General features: G+C 44.3%; 1 protein-coding gene across 3 annotated transcripts in view; it reads right to left on the bottom strand.

Annotated features, from left to right (window-relative positions):
* LOC147454134 (uncharacterized) overlaps positions 1–18,136 on the bottom strand; it is a 32,576-nt gene extending 14,440 nt beyond the window's left edge. Inside the window, exon 1 of one of the 3 annotated variants that reach the window (XM_086516153.1) lies at positions 17,200–18,136. In XM_086516153.1, the coding sequence (XP_086372279.1) occupies positions 17,200–17,928 (729 nt within the window). In that variant the 5' untranslated portion in view covers positions 17,929–18,136. The remainder of the gene's footprint in view (positions 1–17,199) is intronic. The other 2 variants (XM_086516149.1, XM_086516150.1) reach the window with 2 other exon arrangements.
* Positions 18,137–23,216: the final 5,080 nt, after the last annotated feature.

Below are 23,216 nucleotides of genomic sequence, written 5' to 3'. Positions count from 1 at the left end.
ACGCTGAACTTGCTGATGATGCTCGCGTTAGTAAATCGCTGAAAACGCTGATTGTGATCAGGAGAAAACGCTAGGCTCAGATGCTTGATGGCGATATCTGCTAGAGAGGAAACGCCAGGGAAGTGAGAGGCTAGATGGTGATCCCAGTTGCTGATGGCTGCGGGTGAAGGGGCCTCACCAAGATGGCTTGGAGAGGGTCTTGCTGAGAGAGGGAGGGAACACCTGTTGCTTGGTAGCCTGCTGTGCTCCTTGGCTCATCTGCCCAATTGTGCTAACTTGGGTTTGCTTATATATTAACTTACCCAATTTGCCCTACTGAGTACCCAACAAAAGTCACTTAATAAATAAGTGAAAAATGTTAAATATAGGGAAAAATAGGATAAAGTCACTTGAAAAATCCCCAAACTGACTCTGATGGAATCTGATGGAAATGCTTATGCTTATGCTGTGTGCAACCAGAGGATATGCATCTACACTAAGTGACTGGGCATGCACGGTCTACGAATAGACTCACAAAAGTGCCAGATCACTTCTAATCTAACTGACGGGAACCCTGCTATGGTGTAGCTTGTCCACGGACACATAGGGTTGGATGTGTCACGTGATAAAAAGTGCAAAGAAGAACTGAGCGAGTCCATTAGCAAGATCAACCGCCACCTCTTAGGTACTATTAACGAACTCGACGCACGAGTGGCAGTACAGGAAAGCACGATACACACACTTGAAGATCGCGTGAAGGCCCAAGATGAGGAAATCGCACTACTCAAGAAAGAGCTTGCGGAGGTGCGATCGCAGAATGTCCTCGAAGAAGGAGAGCCTCAACCCTCTGTCATTGAAGAGCTTAACACGATTAAGGAACAAGTGCGAGCCATCAAAGAAGGTGGGGAGCAACAAAAAGAAATGGCGACCTCGTGGGTAGATGTCATCACAAAGACCCAACAAAAAGCAGAAAAGGCCGAAAAATGGATCGAGATTGTCAAGAAAGGGAAAGGCAAGGAAATAACCCCCACCCCCACACCAACCATCATCAACTGACACTAGAAGAGGAGCAAAGGAGACGTGTGCGGGCCTTACACGTGAGGGTATGTGGCCTCAGAGACCAAGATAATGTGGATAAAGAGGTGAAACAACGCATGACTCTAGTGGGAATCAACGAGCAGACGCATAGAGGGCTTAAAGAGTGGGCACTAAGAAAACTGGGAGCAACGGAGAAACCTCGAAGGAAAGGGCACTCATTCTCCGCTTCCCCTCCATGGAAGTGAAGAACGATTTCCTGGAGAAGAGACCGACCCTAGAGAAGACTGGCATCTTTCTTGGAGACGACCTCACCCTCTCGCAGATTGCTCGTATGCGAGAAGTAATTCCGGAAATTAGAGCAGCAAGGGAAAAGGGGAAGATTGCTTTTTACAGGGATGGAAAGGTGGTGGTATTGGAGCGATGCTCCGCATGACGGTGCGAGACCTATGGGACCACACTAAAGATGGCAACCTGGAATTGTAATGGGTTACTCCGTCTTGATGTGAAGGCCTTTGAGGATATTTTCAAGGGGAGAGACATCGTTTTCTACTCTGAGACGAATTAAGCACATGGGCAATCCATGCCACAAGTGAGCGGATATAGATGGGAGACAGCCTGCAAACAGGAGACCAGATCGGAGCATCGAGGACCGAGCTCGGGGGGAGAGGCAATTCTATTCAGGGAGGAGTTGCAGCCACTGCTATATATAGCACGCAAGGATGAACAGGCTAGATACATGTGGGTAAGGCTCAAGGCAGAAACGGGCAGATACCTCTACATTGTTATTTGTTACTTTCCCCCGAGTACATCCGTATATGCAACACCTAGAGAACAATCTCCCTTTGCTATTTTGGACAATGACATATGGGAATTTTCCAAGGATGGTGACATTATCATACTACGGGATTTCAATGCCAAGACTGCCCACCACCACACAATATTCTATGATACTTCCGAGGAGATGCTTAGGGAACTGGACATCGTAGAGATGGGCCTCTCCAGACTATCATAAGATGAGGAATACACTGAATATGGTAGATGGAACCGCACATAGATTGGCCATTGTGAATGGCCTACAAAGATTTTCGACAGCGGGGGGTTTTACTTGCTTTCCACACCGACGTGGTGCCAGCATAGTGGATTATGTTATGTCCCAACCAAGTCTCATTCCATTCTTTCAGGACTTCATGGTGGGCACTAGGCCAGTTGGAGTAGCAGTTGATCATGCTATCTTGTCTTTCACTCTGACCTTTCAGTTCAGCATAGCTCCTTTAGGAGAGGTCCCCACACACACTCGGTATACCTTCATGAGAGACAAATTTTGTGTGAATGAGATATAGAGGCAGCTATGCACTCAAGAGTCGGGATGGCCACTAGATGAACTCACTCAGATACTAAGAGAAACACTCCATGATGCAGCATCACAGGCATACCCCCACAGCCAGCCCACACGGAGACGATCTATCATCTGGGAGCATGCCCCAGAACAATTGGCATGATGACGAGTGTAGAGAGATGAGGATCAAATTACGGAGGGAAGTGCTCATGGGTATTACCACACATGGACAGTCACAAATAATCTTTCGCCGCCTAGTGCGACGAAAGAAAAGGGCTTATCTATCTCAGCTAGAGCGGGATCTGTATCAGCTATTTATAAGTCAGGACTCGGGCAAAGCATGGAGGCTATCTGTTACAAAGTGATGACGTGGCGGACAGCAGAAACCCTAAAATTCTTGCAAACCCTAATTTTTGCCAAAAACCCTAATTTCCAAAAATCGCGGAGGCTATTAAATATATATATATATTTTTTAAGAATGATGAGTGACGCAAATTTCGCTTTTTCTCTACTTAATGAGAAACAGAGAGAGAATGCTTTTGCTTTCAAGTTTTGACTCTCTATGAAAGAGAGAGAGCAATTGCTTTTGATTTGAAGCTTTTGGAGCTCTGCTTTTGGGCATCCCTTGTAATCTTTAAATTCGTGGTGAGGGCCACACTTCTCAGAGCATCTGGACGCAGAGTCTGAGAGTGAAACCCTAACCGCTCTCTTGTACTTTGATGATTGATTAATACAAAAAGAAATACCGAAAGGGGCGACAGTCTTGGGGCCAATATCTCTAGGCACGGAACTCCGCCGGGCCAGTGTACATCTATTGTGATCTGTGACTTGTTTTGAAGTGGTTATTTGGTGATGTCGCGGTTGATTCTTGACTTGGAGTGTCCAAGTCTGTTACAGTGGTATCAGAGCACAGCCGATTTCTCTTCTACGGGAAATCCGATCCCCGAATTTTTTTTCCGCGGCACCTATGGTTTCAAGCAATGATCAGTCGACTCCCTCTGCATCTGGAGATGCGGGCTGGGATCACAACGAAGATTCAGACAGAGTATGGCCCGCCTCGGCCTAATCAGGCGGAGCAAAGAGAGATGGAGCGTCGTCGATTGATTTGCGATGCAACAAAGATGATGCTCAATTTTGCCAAGGACCCGAAGATGGCAAAATATATGAACCAGACCTCTTTGGAAGAGGTACAGATGGAGTGGCAAAGAACCACAACACCACTCCCGAAACCCGCTCTCAAGAAACCTTCTACCTCCAAGAAATATACGGAGAAGGAACTAGAGAACGTGGTTGATGCACGGATTGCTCAGCTTTTCGACGTGCAAAAGAAAGACAAAAAGCACGGAAAAAGCAGAAGAAAGGCACTGACTTCCCGGGATATTTGGGTCGTCAGTCGACATTCGACAAGGCAAAGAAACGGAAGAAGCGTGTTCGATTTGAAGGAGTACCCAGTTCTTCTTCTTCTTCTTCTGACAGTTCTTCTAGCTCCTCGGATTAGAGCGAAGAAGACAGAAAAAGCAAAAAGCGAAGCAAGACACAAAGCTTCGGAAAGGGTAAGAAAAAAGGCAAAGAAGGCTACATCTCGCCCAGAGACTGACAGTTCTACTGAGGACTGGTCAACAGACAGCTCAGATTCCGATGACGGAAAGTTTTATGCGAACAAGAAGAATTTTTACAAAGCCAACCAGTATGACTTTCTCGAAGATAAAAGCAAGAAAGTCCGAGAGTTTAAGGAAGGTGGCCACTCGATCAAGTTTGATACTTTTTCAGGATACTCAGATGCTTCGAAGGCTTTGTCTTTTTTACAGCAGTTTGACATCGCTTTCGCGGGAGGACGCTATTTAGAGCACTCTTAGATTCGGAGAGCTACCTCTTACCTTAAGGGGAATGCTCGTACTTGGTGGACCACGCTTCTTTTAACAAGAGTGCGCCAGTTAAATGGCTGAAATTTAAGAAGCTTTTTATTTCTTCTTGGTTGACGCAAGAATATGAACGAGATGTACGAGCTGCTTGGAAACATCTTCGGATGACCAAGAAAGATACAATCAATGCTTATTGTGAAAGATTCTGGAGCTCTTTTCTACCCGCCTCTTCATTCAAGAAGATCTTGTTCAAAGAACAGATTGAGCGGTTTACCTTGGGTCTACCTACAGAGATCCGAGATCACTGCTTGGAACAGAAGTCAACTTCTATTCAGGAGTTGATGAGTCATGCGAAGCGGGGCTTTGCCATTCACTCTGGCAGTCTGACCTACCCCATAGATGAGGCCATGACACAACGAGCCGAACAGACTTCTGGGAATGAAAGTAGAAAGAAAAAAGAGCAACCCAGAGAAAAAGGATGCACGACCCAAGCTTACTCTTGAGGAGAGAGCTCGCTTCATCAGAGAGGGGAAGTGCTTTGGATGCGGGGAACATGGACATATCTCCACGAAGTGCCCTAAAAAGGCACAGAAAGAACAGAATGATAAAGACGACGACAGGTCTGAGAGTTCAAGAGCAGCTAAGGAATGTGGCAGAAAAGGGGGGCAAAGTGAAGGATCAGGAAGCTCTTTTGAAGGAGCCAAGGCCAACTTCTTTTCACTTGGAATTGGCGGCTCGATTTGGAATTACGCCCGACAGACTGACGCCACAGACAGAGGTAGTTTGACTGGCACCCGGATGGGATGTTGCCATTACACCGAGCATTGGCAAACTTTGTTTGCAATGACAAGGGTGTTCAGGGCACGCGAGTGACGTTCTACTCGGGATCCCTTGGTACCACAAGAACTACGCCGTGGTTGACTATCGGGCCGAGAAAGCGACTTTGATAGATGAAGGGCTTAGAGATTGTACTTTATGAATTTCAGTTTCTTACTCATTATTTTGGGAGAGAACTGAACGCTGGATAAAGGTTGAATATGTTTTGACCTGATCAAAAGAACGCCAAGATTTTTCTCCACACTCATGCCGATTGCTTTTCAGAGGGCCTGAAGATCAAACCATTGATCTGATACCTGGAAGCACGCCACCGAATCGGCCACCTTATCGTGTGAGCCGAGTACAGAATGAAAAGATTATGAACCCAGTGAAAGACCTCTTGGAAAAGGGTCTTGTCCAGCCTAGTACTTCACCGTATTGCTCTCCAGTGTTGTTGGTTTTGAAGAAAGACGGATCTTGGAGAATGTGCATCGATTATAGAGCTCTCAACAAATCACCATCAAGAACAGATTTCCGACTAGGATCGATGATATACTCGACAGGTTACAGGGATCCTCGTGCTTTAGCAGGATTGACTTGAAGAGTGGATATCATCAGATCAGGCTAGCGCCAGGAGACGTCTACAAGACAGCTTTTCGGACGACTTTTGGGTTATTTGAGTTTTTGGTGATGCCTTTTGGCTTAACCAATGCTCCTGCGACATTTAACCGGATGATGGACAGGATTTTTTTAGAGAGTACAGGCTATTTGTTGGCACTTTCTTTGATGACATCAGTGTTTTCTCCAAGAATGAGGCTGAACACAAAGATCATCTGCTTCAAGTCTTTCAGGCATTACGAGATCACACGTTAGTGATTAATGCAAAGAAAAGTGAATTTTTCCTACCAGAGATACACTTTTTGGGACACATTGTGTCAGTAGCAGCAGGAGTGCAAATGGACCCGGCCAAGATAGAGACTATCCGTGATTGGCCCGATTTGAGGAATGTCCATGAAGTTAGAAGCTTCTTGGGACTGTGTTCGTACTACAGGCGGTTCATAGAAAGTTTGCAGAGGTTGCTTCCCCTTTGCATACCTTGACACAGAAAGGAGTACCTTTTTCGTGGGGACCCACAGAGTTGACTGCCTTTTGGACATTGAAAGAGAAATTGACTACGGGACCTATTTTGACTTTGCCGGACTTGCAGAAGTCATTTGAAGTATATTGTGATGCTTGTGGTCGTAGTCTCGGTGCGGTCTTGATGCAAGAAGGCCATGTCATAGCTTACGAGAGCAGTTTGTTCTCTAGGCCGGAGATGACAGCACAGATCTATGAGAAAGAGCTTTTGGCGATTATCCACGCTCTTACTCAGTGGCGGCATTACCTACTCGGAGCGGTTTTTACTGTCTTTACAGACCATCAGAGTTTGTGCTACTTCTTGTCACAGTGAAACCGGCCTGTTCAATCTAAAAAGGGCGGTAGACTTTACTTCAAACCTTGATTTAGCTTTCACCCATTATTAGTCGTCTATTTTACCTGTACTTTCAAGACACAACAAAGGGGAGAGGGATACAGGCTGCTAGATTGCACCTGTATGAGTAGACGGACACCAGATTGGCCCCTAACTTAGGCGCCCCTTTCGGTATTTCTTTATTGTTCAAAAGAGGGAATAAACGCTGTGGTTCCCTACAAGCTGCCCCGCACAAACTCGGCTGAATTTCCACTGTTCCAGCCCGATTTCGACAGCATAACTGTACCAGAACCCTTCACAGTCAGTATTCCCACGCATTAAATGACTTTCCCAACGCATACGGGCACTTTGCAAAACCTGGCGAGAATCTGCAGCACGCTGAATTCTCTGTTTTCAGCCCTGAAAATGCGCCAGATCACCTGTACAGCGGTCCCCTTGCGTCCCTGAACCTCCTGGGGGTATTAGGGTCCGTTTATGGCCAAAACCCTAAACCTGCAAAAATACACAGCAGGCTGTAATTCACTGTTTCGGGCTCCGTTTCGCGTGCCGGTCGCATCCGTAGCAAGTCCTCGAGCTCCCGCACCTGTAGGGCTACTTGCCCTTTGAATCGGACGAGATTTCTGGCGTGAAACCTCTCCGAATTCACCTGTACCTGCGGGGGGATTAGCCGCTAGCTAATCCAGTACCTGTGCAAGAGGCTCTTGCCTCGGCAATCGCGCATGAACCCACACAACTGTACATTGGTCAAATGAAGAGCCCACTAGAGGGGCATAACATACTGCCAAAGGGGAGAGAGAGGGCAGTGCGTAGCGTGCAGGGCATCACTCTTGGCACCACACTGTGCATAAGAGGGAAAGCAAGCACTCCATAGCTCTTAACCTGTGACAGAAACTTGCAAAATGAGCCTCCCAGCTATAAATCACGTTTTTGCCTTCTCTATAAGTAGTAAACTGGCCTCATAGTGCCAAGTGTCACTCATTTATGCATTTTCCCGCTTTAGACCCTCGGGTCTAAAAATATCTCACCTGCAGCCTCTGTTGACTTGGCCACAGAGTAACAAAATGATCCCCATGTCAAACTGCAAGTAATGACGCGAAGACATTTTCAGGTCCCAAAATAGCAGTTCCCTAAATTTTAGGAGATGCTGCCATTGTATCTTTCTAGGTCATCCAACCCTCTTTGTACACTGCGGCCACATCCAGAACTGAAATGTAGTCTCTGTAGCAAAGGATTCCACTTTGGCTAGTCAATGACCCCACTTGGCTAACCATAGTCCTTGTCCAACCTTAGTGCTCTCTTGCCCTCAGGCCTGGACTCCCTCTGGACAGTTCCACACTAGCTATGCAATGCAGGGCAGTTAGATTTCCCAAGGGGTGTTTCCAAAAAGTGAAAGTAAATAGATAATAAGAAAGAAATCAACAAAAAGGATAGATAGTAGTCACATGCTGGTGACACACAGAAGCAGCTTTCGGAAAAGCAGATGCGATGGGCGAACCTCTTGTCACAGTTCCACTTCCAGATTGTCCATGTGAGGGACAGAAGAATGTGGTGGCAGATACTTTGTCTCGGAAACCATTGGTTCTGGCTATTTCCGCGATACATCATAGGAGCTTCGAGGATATGGTCGATCAGTATGCCACAGATACAGATTTTGCTGATATTTTCACACAGATACGGGATGGGGAGACAATAGCTGGATACTCCCTTCGGGAAGGCTACTTGATGAAAAAGACTATGTTGTGCGTTACACAGCCGTTGAGGGATAAGGTTATGACTGAATGCCACTATCCACCTTTTACGGGTCACCTCACCGCGGCATTGCTACCACCATGAAAGGGGTAGAGAGATACTTCTTTGGGCCGAGACTCAAAAAGGATGTGGAAGAGTTTGTGCGCAGTTGCTTGGTATGCCAGAAGGTCAAGTTTGACAGGCATAAGGCACAGGGATTGTTACAGCCTTTACCCATACCCACCCACCCCTGGAAAAGTATTGCAATGGATTTCATTTTTGATCTCCCGAGAACACAGAAAGATCACGATGATTTTCCAATTACATGGCACGTCTGAGACGATTGTCTCTGACAGAGACCCCAGATTTATGAGTTTGTTTTGGAAGGCAATTTGGGAGAACATTGGCACGCAGTTGCAGTTCTCATCATCGTTCCACTTGCAGACTGACGGGCAATTTGAGATTGCCAATTCAGTGATTTTAGATTTATTGAAGTCTTGTATCTCGGATCAGAAGACTCAATGGAAAAAGAACTTACCTTTGGTGGAATTTGCCTACAATAACACGATACACTCTTCGACGGGGAAGACGCCATGTAAGATTGTTGAAAGTGCTGCGAAGGTTCCATCCTTCCTGAGCACGACAGATTAGATATTTGAAGCGGATGAATATTCGCGAGATTTGGATACGGCTTTTGCCAAGGTTCGCGAGCCTTTGCAAGAGTCTCAAGAACGACAAAAAAAGGCAGCGGATCGCCATCGTCGCGACTTGAAATTGAAGGAGGATGATTGGGTGCTCTTACTTTTGAGAAGGCACGCCTACGAAAGAAAAAGGGAAAGGAGAGGCTTTTTCCAAAGCTTAGTATGTGATACTACGGACCTTTCCAGATCACTGACAAGATAAATGATGTCTCCTTCCGATTGGAACTGCCAGATACTTGGAGGATTCATAATGCATTGCATGTGAGTCTCTTGAACCCTGTTAAGGGTGATGTGCCTGATGATGGGGAGCCTGATGAGCAACCCGAAGTGGAAGAAAACGAGGAGATCCTTGTTCCTGAACAGATTTTTGCACATAACGATACGAAGAAAGGTAAAGTCCGAAGGCGGTTCTTGGTTAAATTCAAGAACTTTCCTGCATTTGATGCGAAGTGGATGGAGGAGGAGGACCTAGCAGATGCTCCTCGGATTGTGAAACTTTACCTCAATGTTTTGGTTTAGCATAGTCTACTCCAAACGGAACCCAGAAACTCAGCTTGGCCGAAGATCTGGTGCAGTGGGATGCACAAGAGGGGAGTTACTCCGCTCCTTTGTCAACAGATGCCTTGATTTTGATACTAAAGTCACTGATGTCTCTTTGAGCTTCAAGGATACTGAGAGCTGACAGTATTCTGCTGGATGACTTTATGAAATGGAATTCCTGATAATGATACTGATTTGTTCTTGACTTCTTGTGAGTGCAGGAACTGATAGACGAAATGACTGCAGCATTTTGGTCTGATTGATCTCGAATAGACATGGTTGCAATAGGGGTTAGTCAATCGGACATCGATGAGGTTCCGATTAGACCTAGATATGATTGCTAGCTACATTGCCGATAAATCATGGTCTAAGATCCGAATGAATGTTGAATGTCATGTGATGTCTGGTGATGTCGTGTGATGTAACTGTCGATTTTGTACATGTGCTAGATGTGTGTTCCTAGTACGTAGGTACTAACAGTCAGTGTCTGCTAAGACCGTTTATGGCTTTTGTCGGTTTTGTAGGCGTAATCGCAGTCGATTACAATGTTTTCAAGAGGGGGGTATGTCACAAAGTGATGACGTGGCGGACAGCAGAAACCCTAAAATTCCTGCAAACCCTAATGTCTGGAAATCGCGGAGGCTATTAAAAAATAAATAAAAAATGATGAGCGACGCAAATTTCGCTTTTTCTCTACTTAATGAGAAAGAGAGAGAGAATGCTTTAGCTTTCAAGTTTTGACTCTCTGTGGAAGAGAGAGAGCAATTGCTTTTGATTTGAAGCTTTTGGGGCTCTGCTTTTGGGCATCCCCTGTAATCTTTAAATTCATGGTGAGGGCCTCACTTCTCAGAGCATCTGGACGCAGAGTCTGAGAGTGAAACCCTAACCGCTCTCTTGTACTTTGATGATTGATTAATACAAAAAGAAATACCGAAAGGGGCGCCAGTCTTTGGGGCCAATTACTCTAGGCACGAAACTCCGCCAGGCCAGTGTACATCTATTGTGATCTGTGACTTGTTTTGAAGTGGTTATTTGGTGATGTCGCGGTTGATTCTTGACTTGGAGTGTCCAAGTCTGTTACACTATCCCACGAGCATTCACCACCACCACATTCACCACCACCAATGGCCACCTCCACTGAGATATGGGGGGAATATGCCACATCTCTCTACACAGCATTAGGTCAACCACCTTCATCGGACCCGCTAGAGACATGCCCAGAGACATGTTCTTTCTTTACTGCCGAGAGGGTAAAGAAAGCCATTGACAGGATGAAAACAAGGAGAGCACAGGATCATGATGGTCTGGTAGCAGAGCACTTCATCCATGCCAGAGATATGCTTGCAGAGCTCCTGGCTATGATGTTTAATCGAGCCATGTATGAAGGCTTCCCGAAGACTTGGAGTATGTCTACGATTGTGCCTATTTTCAAGTCGGGAGATCCCCTGATTCTCGGGAATTATCGCACCATCATGGTTGGTCACACATTAACTAGGTTGTATGCATCCATTCTTGAGCAGGAGCTGAGTAGATGGGCAGAGCAAGAGGGCATAAGAGCATTCTCGACTCTTGACCAAATTTTGACACCATGGCAAGAGAATCTATTGTAGCTTTGTGGATTTCCGCAAAGCTTTTGACACAGGGCCAAGAGCTAGACTTATACGCAAACTACAGTCTACAGGACATGGGTGTGCCTACAGAGCTGATATGGGGTATTCTTGCTCTATACAAGACAATGATGGGGCGGGTACGCACCACTGAGGGAATGTCTGACATGGTCCACTCAACTATTGGAGTAAAGCAAGGATGCCCCCTATCCCCGACTCTTTTTGGGATGTATGTGGACGAGTTTTCGGACTATGTAGAGCGTCAAGGAGACGAGGGCTCAACTAGAAGGGACATGGATTCGGCACATATGGTAATGCCCCACTAGATGGGCTACTCATATGAATATGTACAGTACTAGGGGTTTATGCGTGTTTGCCAAGGCAAGAGCCTTCTGAACAGGAACCGGATTAGCTAATTGCTAATCCCCCACAGGGACGCACAGTTCCATCGCGAAAGATTGCGAGTTTGGAGAGTTTTTTCGAGTGAAAACTCGTCCAATTCACAGGGGAACTGCCCCATCGTGTGCGGGAGCCCTTGGGACACGCCTCCGCTAAAAACAATCCAAAACATGGAATTACAACCTGCTGTGTTTTTCTGCAGGTTTAGGGCTTCGCACCTAAACTACAAGGGAACACTAGGGGAGCCTCGTGAGAGCCTTGGGATGCGTGTACAGGCTTTTGGGCACCCGCTAGTGAAAAACAAAGAATTACAGCCTGCTGAATTTCTGTGACAGCTCACCAGAAAGCTTCCAGATAGCGAGGTAATCCGCCCTAGACAGGTACTTTTGACCTGCAGGGGTTTTTGCGTCGTTATGCTGCCGAAATCAGGTCGAAAACCTGCGTTTTCAGCCCTTGGACAGCTTTGTGAAAGCTTGTACTAAGTGGTCAGATCATCTACCTTAAATTGATATACCAAAAGGGGCGCCAGTCTTTGGGGCCTACAGGGTGTCGGTCTCATGTGCGCAGTGACATTCTAATCGCTGGACACAACTGTGTTCTCTTTCCTTCTCAGTGCTCTGTGTAAAGTTACCAGGTAATTGGAATAATACCGCCCTCTACGTTGTACAGGCCGGTTATAGTGGTCGGGTGCCACAGTTTCCTGCTGGCGGGATTCTTCGATTGAATCCATGTGTGCTCTGAGTAAAGGGATCGGATCCTTCATAGAGGAAGAATCGATTGAGCTCTAATACCATTGTAATAGACTTGCTCCAAGTTGAGAATCTACCACAACACATGAGAGCAAATTGAAAGAACTGAACAAAACTGAGAGAGAGACGACACGGCACGGCATAGTTCCGTGCACAGAGAGATTGGCCCCAAAGATTGGCACCCTTTTAGTATTTCTTTATTATTAATGCTTCTCAAAGTACAATGTCCGAGGGTCCTCGTCATAGCAGTGCTCCCAAACATATCTGCCTCAAATCGAGGCCCTTGCACTTTATTTATAGGCCCTAGACCTTCCAAAAGTAGTATACATGAAAAGCTTCAAGTCTAAAAGCATTTAGGTCACAAAAGCTACCGCTAGGGCTGCCAACGCAAATCGCAAAAATCCGTACAAGTGCCACATCAACAGCGCAATTCGCAAAGGTCCGTACAATCAGCCACGTTAGCAGCGCAATTTGCAAGTCTATGCTGCTGCCACATCATCAACCCTTTAATTAGCCTTTAGTCCCTTTGGCCCCATCGGACAAGATGCCATAAGTTGACACAACTTATAAGTTTGGATGTCCTTCCATTTTTTGCTTCTCGGATCGGTTTTGCAAGTTGGTACAACTTCTTCTACGTCTTTCAGTAGGGCTCTGACCCCTCTTTAGAGTCTGTCCTTTAAGTCATGCCACGTCATCACTTTGTGACACAAATAGGAGCGCCCTTTCTCATGCCCGCAGTAGCTTGAGAGACTCTCCATACATAACCCCACTAGCAACAGTATGCTTTGCCTCCTTCAAGTCCTCCTACCTTTAGCCGGAACGCATAACACGTCGTTGCTCTCACACTCATAACACACAACATCCCAGAACTCATGTGACTCGCACTTTAATTTGCAGCACGCAGCAGCCACTTCATATGCCTCTTGAACTCATCTACTTCTACAAGCAGTTAGGCTTGCACTTACTTATCACTTTGCCCAATGAAGAGCTGTCATTTCTTAAAATTTCCTTAAATACTTTATTTCTTTTTTATAAAGAGTTATAGAATTAATCCCAAGAGACCTAAATGATCTACTTGTGTAATTTTGAATCCAAGACTTGTACTCAAGAGAACACTTGGATAACTAATCTACTATGGCTTGCGACCGACCATAGATCGAATTGATATTCAAGACCTATTGTCGTTCTAGAGGAAACTCCGATACTAGATTAGAGAGAGAGAGAGAGTTTTTGTTTTTTAAAGAAGAAGTTATAACGGCATAGGAACAATCCCAACAATAAATGAGCACACCAATCCTTCCACATACCCCGTAGCAAAATGGAGCAAATCGTAGCAGAGATTGTATCGCATGATTGGAGATCAAACTAATGCGCTATAACGGATGAAAGTATATCCACACATACTTATCGATAGTCCAAAGGCATAAACATGAAGACCCGATCGCTCATACAATGTCTGTGACCTCAAAAGTCATGATAGACATGTAATCACCCACCCAATCATAAACCCATCATTAAATCCCAAACTTTGCATGCAAACAACACATTGCATTCAAAATCGGCTACGCATATGAACATATTCAATCAATTGGTATTTTCTCTTGAAGTACAAGAGTTGAAGCATTTGCGTTTAACCTTTAAAGTCAATTCACATTAGTAATTGAAGAGAGCTTCGATAATCCCACCATGCCTTTTCAAATGACTGTGGTAATGATTGCGTAGCAGTCAGCAATGAGCGTCTGCTAATACGAGCTTGTGCAAGACGTAATCCCACCATGCCTTTTCAGATGATTGTGTCGACCTTGTTAATAAGAGCGAGCGAGACTCGCAATAGGCGAGTCGCGCAAGCTCGAGTATTTTATATATATATATATATATAGGACCCACTCAATTGCGTAAGGATTGACACGTGGCAGTGCCGTACACTGGCCCGGGATTCGCGGAGGTGACACATGGCATTGTACGGATGCCCCATGTTTTACGGAAAGCTTAAATGGTGCATGATTTTGGGAATTGGAACTTTTAGAAGTATAGCTTTTCATGTAACTGCTTATGACTCGGCTAGGGGCCTTTATAAGAGTGATAGGACCTCATCTCTTGGGCAGATCTGCTTGGGAGCATCGCCAAATAGAGAACCCCACCCTCAAACTTTGTATACTTTTTGAAGCATAATAGTAAAGAAATACTGAGAAGGGACGCTAGTCTTTGGGGCTAGTGCATCTAGGCGTGGATGTGTGGTCTCTCTCTCTCTCTCTCTCTCTCTCTCTCTCTCTCTCTCTCTCTCTCTCTCTCTCTGCAACCCCGCCTCCCCCCCCCTTGCGCTGCCCCTACAACCCCGGCCCCCCCCTCCGCGCTTCCTCTACAACCCCTCCCCCCATCGCGCTGTCTACAAACCCCCCCCCCCCGGTCGCGCTTTGCTGCCTCCTGCGCAGCCCCCCCCCAAAGCCCCATCCCCCTCGTTTTTCTCCATATATATATATATATATATATATATATATATATATAGAGAGAGAGAGAGAGAGAGAGAGAGAGCATTTCATTAAGAACAAGTTCCTAATGAGCATAGAGAGAGTACTTGATTTAAGAAAGCAACATAGCAATTTACACCTAGCTAGTTTAGCATAGACAATACTTGAAAAGAGAGAGAAATAGAACAATTGAGACCAGTTGAGGACCGGATTTAGATATTAATTTTTATGACATTACCTCTCTCTTGAAATATATATATATATATATATATATATATATATATATAGAGAGAGAGAGAGAGAGAGAGAGAGAGAGAGAGAGATTTGATTATCATCCTCGGAGGTCAAATATGACATGAGAGAGAGAGAGAGGGAGAGGTAGCAGGAGACAGAAGGGGAGTGGGAGAGAGGGGAGAGAGGAAGAGAGAGAGAGAGAGAGGGAGAGAAAAAAAAGCTCACTCCAAAAACTCTTTTTGGAGCGAGCTTTTTTTCCCGATTTGGTCAATTGAGCAATATCTGAAAAAAGCTCACTTCAAACCTTGCTCGAAAAGCTCGCTCCAAATCTCAACTCCTAAACACCTAGGTCTTTGATACCATGTGCATAATTTGGGACCAACAAAAGAAAGACATATTGAACACATAAAGCTTTATCATTTGATTATGAGAGTGTCACAAAGTGATGGCGTGGCTACGGACAACAGAAATTAAGAGTAGAAACCCTAATTTCTGCCAAAAACCCTAAAATTCCTGCAAACCCTAATTTTTGCCAAAAACCCTAATTTCCGGAAATCGCAGAGGTGGAAGAAAAAAAACAACAAAATTTATTTTTATTTTTTTGGGTGTTTTTTTGGGCAACGCAAATCTCCTGGCTTTTTGCTATGCAAGGATTTGGAGATAGAGAGAGAGTTGAATTGCTTTAATTTGCCCTCTCTTGAGATAGAGAGAGAGAATCTGCTTTTGCTTTTAAGCTTTTGGGACTCTGCTTTTGGGCATCCCTTGTAACCTTTAAATCAGTGGTGAGGGCCTCACTTCTCAAAGCATCTAGACGCAGAGTCTGAGAGTGAAACCCGAGCCACTCTCTTGTACTTTGAACTGATTAATACAAAAAGAAATATTGAAAGGGACGCCAGTCTTTGGGGCCAATATCTCTAGGCACGGAACTCCGCCGGGCCAGTGTTAATCTATTGTGATTTGTGAATTGTTTTGAAGTGGTTATTTGGTGCTGTCGCGATTGATTCTTGACTTGGAGTGTCCAAGTCTGTTACAGAGAGAGCAGCTTGAATAGCCATATACACAGAGTAAATTGTCTAAGCAATGATGCAAGAGACTCACAACATAATGGATGAGGTAGGATGATAAGCTAGGTAGAGTAGGTTCCCATGTAGTGGTTCTGTGTTGAGTTAAACACATGGCCAAGGATGGGGCTGAAATGGGAAGGTCAATATTTTGATAGCAAACGCTACGGCAAAAGACTAATCTAAAGGTGATTGGGAGTAAAAACACCACCATCAAGATGGGTTCATCCTCCTGGAAAAAACACAAGTAGGCCTCCAGATTAGCGCTAAAATGATGAGGGCAAGGAGTACTTTTCTATAAAAAAGCACCTGGAGGCGCAAGGGCTGAATTGACCTGCTGTACAATGAACACTCGCATAGTTTTTAGGCATTGTGAGCTCCATCTCTCCCACCCTAGTGATCCATTTTACCATGACGTTGAACTTATCCTAGGCTACACGTTGGAGTAAGTGAATGCCCACCAAAATGTAATGACACCCATCAAACACATAACATACCATTTATGCAAAGAGGGTTCCAACTAACAAAAACCTAATCTAATGGACTTGTCCGGACATTCATATGACCGGCTCACAAAATTGCCGCTACTAAATTCCTTAGGCTCAGTAGACAAACCTTGGCTCCGAAGCATCATTGTCATATGTCCATGTAGCACATAGAGCCTTGTGCACGTGACACGCTCTCTCTTTTGAGTCCCCCCTCAATAAGGGCAGTCTACTTCAAGTTCAACCAAAAAGGTTGTAATTCACTTGAAGCTAGGCCTTGTCACGTTTACTATCTGGTACACATAGCAAACCTACACATATGCCTCCCTACATGTGTTATACAATTTTCTTGAACTTTTCATAATAAAGCAATAGCACACAAATTGAAGTCCAAGGGGGGCCTTGACCTTTTCTATTCAATGGAAAGCTTGTACCAATGCAACGTGAAACTCAACTCTTTGCAAAGCTAAGAAAGCATCATTCCTGGCATTTCTCATGAATGCCACACAATATACTCCTAGTATGTCCATTATACTTTTACAATACTTGTGCACAATGCTTCTGCTATAACACACAAGTACATAAGCCATATGCCCTTAAACCAAGTGATCTGAACAAACCACGGTCCACAACACAAGCATACCCCTCGGCTGACTAAGATTGTGATACTGGCTCTAATGAGCATGTTTTACAAGTAAATAAAGAAGATAAACAATCATACTCACATTCAGCTCCCCGATGTAGCCACTTTGCACCTCTACTGGCTCCAAGCTAATCTGATCCAGGAATAAGAAGCCACGGAGGCCATGTTTGCGCAGATTGTGGGAGAGGCAAGCAAAGGAGATAAGTGCAAGGGCAGCCTCAGAGGTTTGCACGAGGCGATCGAATGGATGCCCCGCATGAACAGATGATGCTTCTGTGTCAACTAAGACTAGGTAGCAAACAGGTATGCCAATGGCTAGCAGAGTTACCGCTGTCCATGAGGCCAATGTGCGAAATGGTGTCGATTGATCCAATCCTAACCAAAACAGACTGCACCGAAACCTTCTGAGCTCATCTTTAGGTCTTGATGACAACCTGCGAAACCCAAGTTCCTGAAATTCTGACCCTAGCTCTGAACTTCCAGGAATAAAACCAGAGCCATCCCATACAAGGCGGGACTTCCGACTGGAGACAAGACCTTCTTGCTGTTGTTCTTCTTGCTCCTGTTTATGTCTGCCCACAAGGCGTGCAGGATTGTCATCATATCCACATGTAGTAGAGGCAAGAACCTTTGGCATCCTGGCTGTAGAGTAACCATCAGCTGTTTCTTCTGTGCTTGGAATAGGAAGTTGACCCAAAGAATAAGACGGGGACGATGGTAAAGGTTTCTCAGGGTCTGTGGCTGCTTGTGCTACATCACCTGTGTCAGGCCCGAGGCGATGCAACAAGGGAGAACTCAGAGATGAAGACATTCGTCCAATTAGGGTATGCACAAGCTGCTGGGAGTGAAGGCGTGTCCTATATCCTCACTGTCTATTGGGCACGTGTGTATGCATGGCTCCGCCAAGCATCGCTGTCGCTCAAGCCTCGAACCCACCAGGAAGGAGTTGCTGCTCCTGCAGGTCCGTGCATTTCTCGGCCCGCAAAAGACGCCCTACACATCCGCATTCCCGTTGCCATTTTATATGGTCTACAATTAGGTCTCCCCTGAAAAATAACAAAGGGTCACGCTGGCTTTCTAATACAATAAGAAAGTGGTAAAAAAATTAGGCTGAGTTTAAGAGGAATCAATGTTTGGAAAGGATTGCCTCAGCTTAGCCTTGAGACAGTTGAAAATCGAGACTAACGTGTTGTAAAACATGGTAATGGGAAGCAAAATCAATGAAATATGTGAGAAAACAGTTCAAAAAATTTACAAATTTCAAAATTGTTGCTAGTATTTTCGGTTTGCTTCTTTGCCAAGAGGAAACTCGACTGACGGCTGCTTAATAAAAGAGACTTTCTCGAAGATCGATTGGAATTAGAATGCAAGAAAAGTCAAGCCATGTGAGGCTGGGAAATGAAAGGTGAAATTTAAAAAGACATATGAAATTGGAAAGTCAAAAGACCTTTTGTGTCCATATAAAGAGGTGGTCTACTTCACATTGTATATTTGTGTTTCTCTTCTCATTTATTTTCCTTTAGTGTTTTCTTCTCTTTAAAGTGTCCTTCCTCTCCCCTCTCTCTCTCTCTCTCTCTCTCTCTCTCTCTCTCTCTCTCTCTCTCTCTCTCTCTCGCGCAAAGTTGTATACATCCTTCTCACGTGCAGCTCATATTGTTGCCCGTTGTTGCATGCTATAGACTAGGGCATTGTTGTTATTGTTATTGAGGGAATCTTTGAATTAGAAATACCTTAATTTTTTTGAATCCATTAGGAGTAGGAATACCTTTTAATTTTATTAGTGAATAATAATAACCTCTAAATTCTAATGGGTTACGTAAGTTAAAAAAGGCCATCACTACCATGTTGCCTACGGCACTATCTGTACACATAGCAAAGTCCAAAATCTGTTTTTGATCCATCGAAACTTTTTTCTTTGTTCCTTTAACTTCCACAATGAAGTATTTGTCAATATTGCATTGACATATTCAATCATGCAATAGAGCCCAGAGGCCCTGACACCTTTTGTAGCACGTCAAAACATTGCTCCAATGGGCCGACATGCTTGGTGTAGCTAGAGACCATCACATAGTGTTGCCAAAGGACAAGTGTTCCCGTCTCCTTAGCCCAAGAGCCCTCGCTGACAAGTCCTCAAAGTGAGGGTAGGTAAAGTCGCCTCTATACTCGACAATGGCACCACCTTCATAATATATGTTGAGTGCAGTGAATGAAGGGTAGCACGAGCAACAACCTAGATGCAAATGTTCTTAGTGCTTCCGTCTCATGAATGATCTGTCGTGCAATACATCGTTAAGGCTCCCATAGCACATCAAAACATGGGTTCAATGGGTTGAAATTTTCTTGTTCACAGTATAATCAACGACTATCACATCACAAGATCCATGGTTTATCTTAAATAGAGGATCACACATCAAACAAAAGCATTTCATTCTGGACATTGTGAGGAAAACAAAGAAGTCGCAAGGACTTATCACTTTCCTAGCCGGTGTTTGAATCCCCTTGTAATAATGAGTTCCATTCAAAACCAGGCAAAGATTTATAATCAGCTTCTGAGAGCATAAAATGAAATAACGTTTTGATTCAAGATGGGCAAGCCCCGCACCTAATGTACTTCATGACGTAACACCCGCAGTCATGGCTATTGGGTTGTTGTGGCACATCCACAACCTTGAGCTCTAGCTACATATCATCGATCAAAGCACACTACACATTCAAATCATCCACCAGTTGACCGAGGCTTTGAAGGCCACCACATCACATGAATGCATGAAACTTGATTAGTTTCTCAAAGCAGCAACAACATCAAATAATGTGTTGCCTTTAGGCATTACCAACCTATGCATGGCATCAAGACACTCAAATAGACTCGTCAGACACAAGGAGTTGAAGTAGAGCAATTAGTGCTTCTTCCCACGCAATTGCGGGAGCTTGACTCCTCTATTAATATAGAGAACAAACAGCAATTAATGGTGCCTAAATGAGAAAAAACACGATTAAAACAAGGCTTGCACAAGTATATAATGATGCTAAACAATGTTTTCCTTGAATAAGACTAAAAGTTGCAAATGGTCGGCCAAAAACAAAATACCATCTTTGATAAATGAAAACCTGAATATTGCTCCAAAAGAAATTATTGATGAACGTGGCCCGAAATTGTATACCATAGAGCATCAACAAGGCACACCTTGTTAAGAATTGAAGGAGGCAAAGTATTTTCTTGCCTCTAGCATGCAAACAATGAACTTGCTAAGGTTAAAGAAAATTCTCCAACTCAAGACATGGAGGAACCTACCACAAGTAGCACAGACTAAACTCACTGGACAAACAAGTTCAAGGTCCTTGAGTTGGCTCCCCATGCAACATAGCATCCACTAGGGCTTGGTCTACACAAATTGACAACTTGAGCCTTGTAGAATTGAATGCGGCATTGACGTTGGAAGCGAGCCTAACAAAATAGGTAGCAAGACTTAGCACATAAAATGGATCTATCAAGATGGTTTCCAACACCTAGAAGCTACAATATTTGCATGTATGGTCACCACCCCATCACCCCCTTCCTTATCAATTGTTATATGACCATTTTGTATAGTAAATTGAAAGTCACACGGGTCTCATGGCCCATGCCCAGTGGCGAGGAAACATCAATAACCATATGAGTCTTTGTAGTTAACTAGGTTGGCAGCCTCTATTGATCCTCCATTATCACTCCCTGCATATGGGAGTGTGCAACCAGCCATGAATTGGTAACCAGTCAAACATACCATGCAAAGTGCATTACCAGCAACCAGTCACCACATGGCACTCATGCTGCAAACCAAAAGGAGATCAACTAAAAAATAGTGTTGTATCTTGCCTTGCCAAACATCGATATTCAATGTCAAACAAGCATTGAGCGCAAGTTTGGGCTCGAAGTGCGGGAGATCCATGGAGTCAATGAGCGGGAGATCCTTGGCTTCCTCAAGGGATAGTGCCTCATACATTGGTGTATCTCCAACACCAAAGGAGGAGCCAATGATGTTTGACTCATTATTGTTAGACTCATCTTCCTTCATCGTGGACCCTTCTCCCACATTGAATCCTATGTCATCCACTCCTCTTTTTGGATATGTTTGTCTTCTTGATCATCTAAGCTTCTCTCCTCTTCAAGGATCTCCAAATAATGTTGCACTCCATCCCAAAACACTCCCCCATACCTCTACTCCTTCAAGCTCTACAAATCCCCTGCTTGGACTATGCAGATTTGAGTTCCTTGCCTAGCCATCTCAACAAGGTAACCAGATGCCTTATCAAGAAGATCCTACATTGCACCTAAAGAAGACAATGCAGTATTTGATCAACAAGAGTCAGTGATTTTGAAACCTAAGCAGCTTAAGCTAAACGCCACCATAAGCCAAGCTCTTGAAGATTCTACTTTTCTTTCTAAGGTGAAGAAGCAAATTGCTAAGGACTCACTTGCCCATAATTTTAGACAACAACTACAAGGAAAAGGTGTAATGAGAACTTTTAAGAAATTGATGGACTTATTTACTATAAGGGTCATCTCTATGTTCTGCCAGGACCAACATGCTTGGAGGTACTTCAACAAAGGCATGCCATTCCATCAACAGGGCATTTTGAGGTTAATAAGACAATTGAGCTTCTATCCCATGACTTTTGGTGGCCTCAAATGTGGAAGCTTGTCAAGGAGTATGTAGGCACTTCTGAAACTTGCAATAGATCAAAGGCCCCTCGTCGTCGACCTCACGGGTTACTCCATCCCTTGCCCATTCCAAGCAAGCCATGATCATCCATCTCCATGGATTTCATTGTAGAGCTACCCTTGTCACACGGATTTGACTCCATTTTAGTGGTCGTGGATCGGTTTACAAAGATGGCACTCTTCATTCCAACCACCCAAATCATCACCGGAGAAGGTACGGCCAAACTCTTTCTACAGCATATGCATCGTTATCACAGATTATTGGATGACATAGTTTTTTTATCAAGGCCCACAATTCATCTCTAGCTTCTAGAAAAGCTCATTGAAGCTACTCGGAGTACAAATCAACCTCTCCTCAGCCAATCACCCACAAAGTGATGGACAAACAGAGAGAGGGAATCAAGTTTTGGAATAGTATCTTCATTGTACAATCAATTATCACCAAGAGAATTGGATCGAGCTCCTATTGCTAGCAGAATTCTTCTACAATAACAATTTTCATGCCTCCATCCATCACACTCCATTCTTTTCTAATTACGATCAACATCCCAAAAAGAATATCCACACGCACCAACAGGTCAAGAATCTAGCTTCTATTAATCTTGCACAACAGTTGTCTGCAATTCACAAAGAACTTACAATTCATATTGTAACATTTAATGGTCTAGTAACTTGTGTGTAGTGGAAAATAGCATGAACATAGTGAGCATTTCATTAGGATAGCTTCCTAATGAGAATAACAAGAGTGCTTGGGTGGAGAGAGCAACAAAAATCATAACACCTAGTTAGATAGCATGAACAATACTTCAAAAGAGAGAGAAATTAAGCAATTGACAACATTTGAGGACCGGATTTGCATGGAGCCTGTCCCCTCTCCAAAAGGCTTTGTATTATGGTTTCTCCCATCAAGAGAGACATTTTACAATACAATTGTTTGTGTTCCTTCAAAAATAGCTAGTGCAATGAAGATGGAGACTTCATGCAGTAAGCAAAACACTTATCAAACACAAGATCAATTCCCTCACAGTCTCAGACCCAAGACCTCACACACCTTCGAAGATGGTGAGAGCTAGCAGGGTATGAGAGTAGATTGAGAGGAAGAAGGAGTATTCTTAGGAGAAAGATGTACATCTCCTCACATAATCACTCATATTAGCATAGCTTAGCTTAGTAATTAGCATGGTAGAGGAGATGAGCATGCATTGAAGCTTGGCTCTTGGTTGGATTTGCATCACAAAGCCAAGAGTTGGTGGTGTAGGCCTCCCTTCTCACAAGCTTGGAGTAGGTGGTAAGCGTTCCATTAAAGCTTGAGAAGGAGAGAGAGAGAGTCTTCTTGCTTCACACGTTGATTGTGTGAGTGTGTGAGTGAATAATGCCTTTCCAAAATCAGCCCCTTCTCT

This window comes from Adiantum capillus-veneris, chromosome 7 (genome assembly GCF_014529385.1).
Source record: "Adiantum capillus-veneris isolate H3 chromosome 7, ASM1452938v2, whole genome shotgun sequence".
Taxonomy (NCBI): Eukaryota; Viridiplantae; Streptophyta; class Polypodiopsida; order Polypodiales; family Pteridaceae; genus Adiantum; species Adiantum capillus-veneris.
The sequence above is the reverse complement of the archived record's forward strand: the minus strand, read 5'-3'. Positions and strand labels throughout refer to the sequence as shown.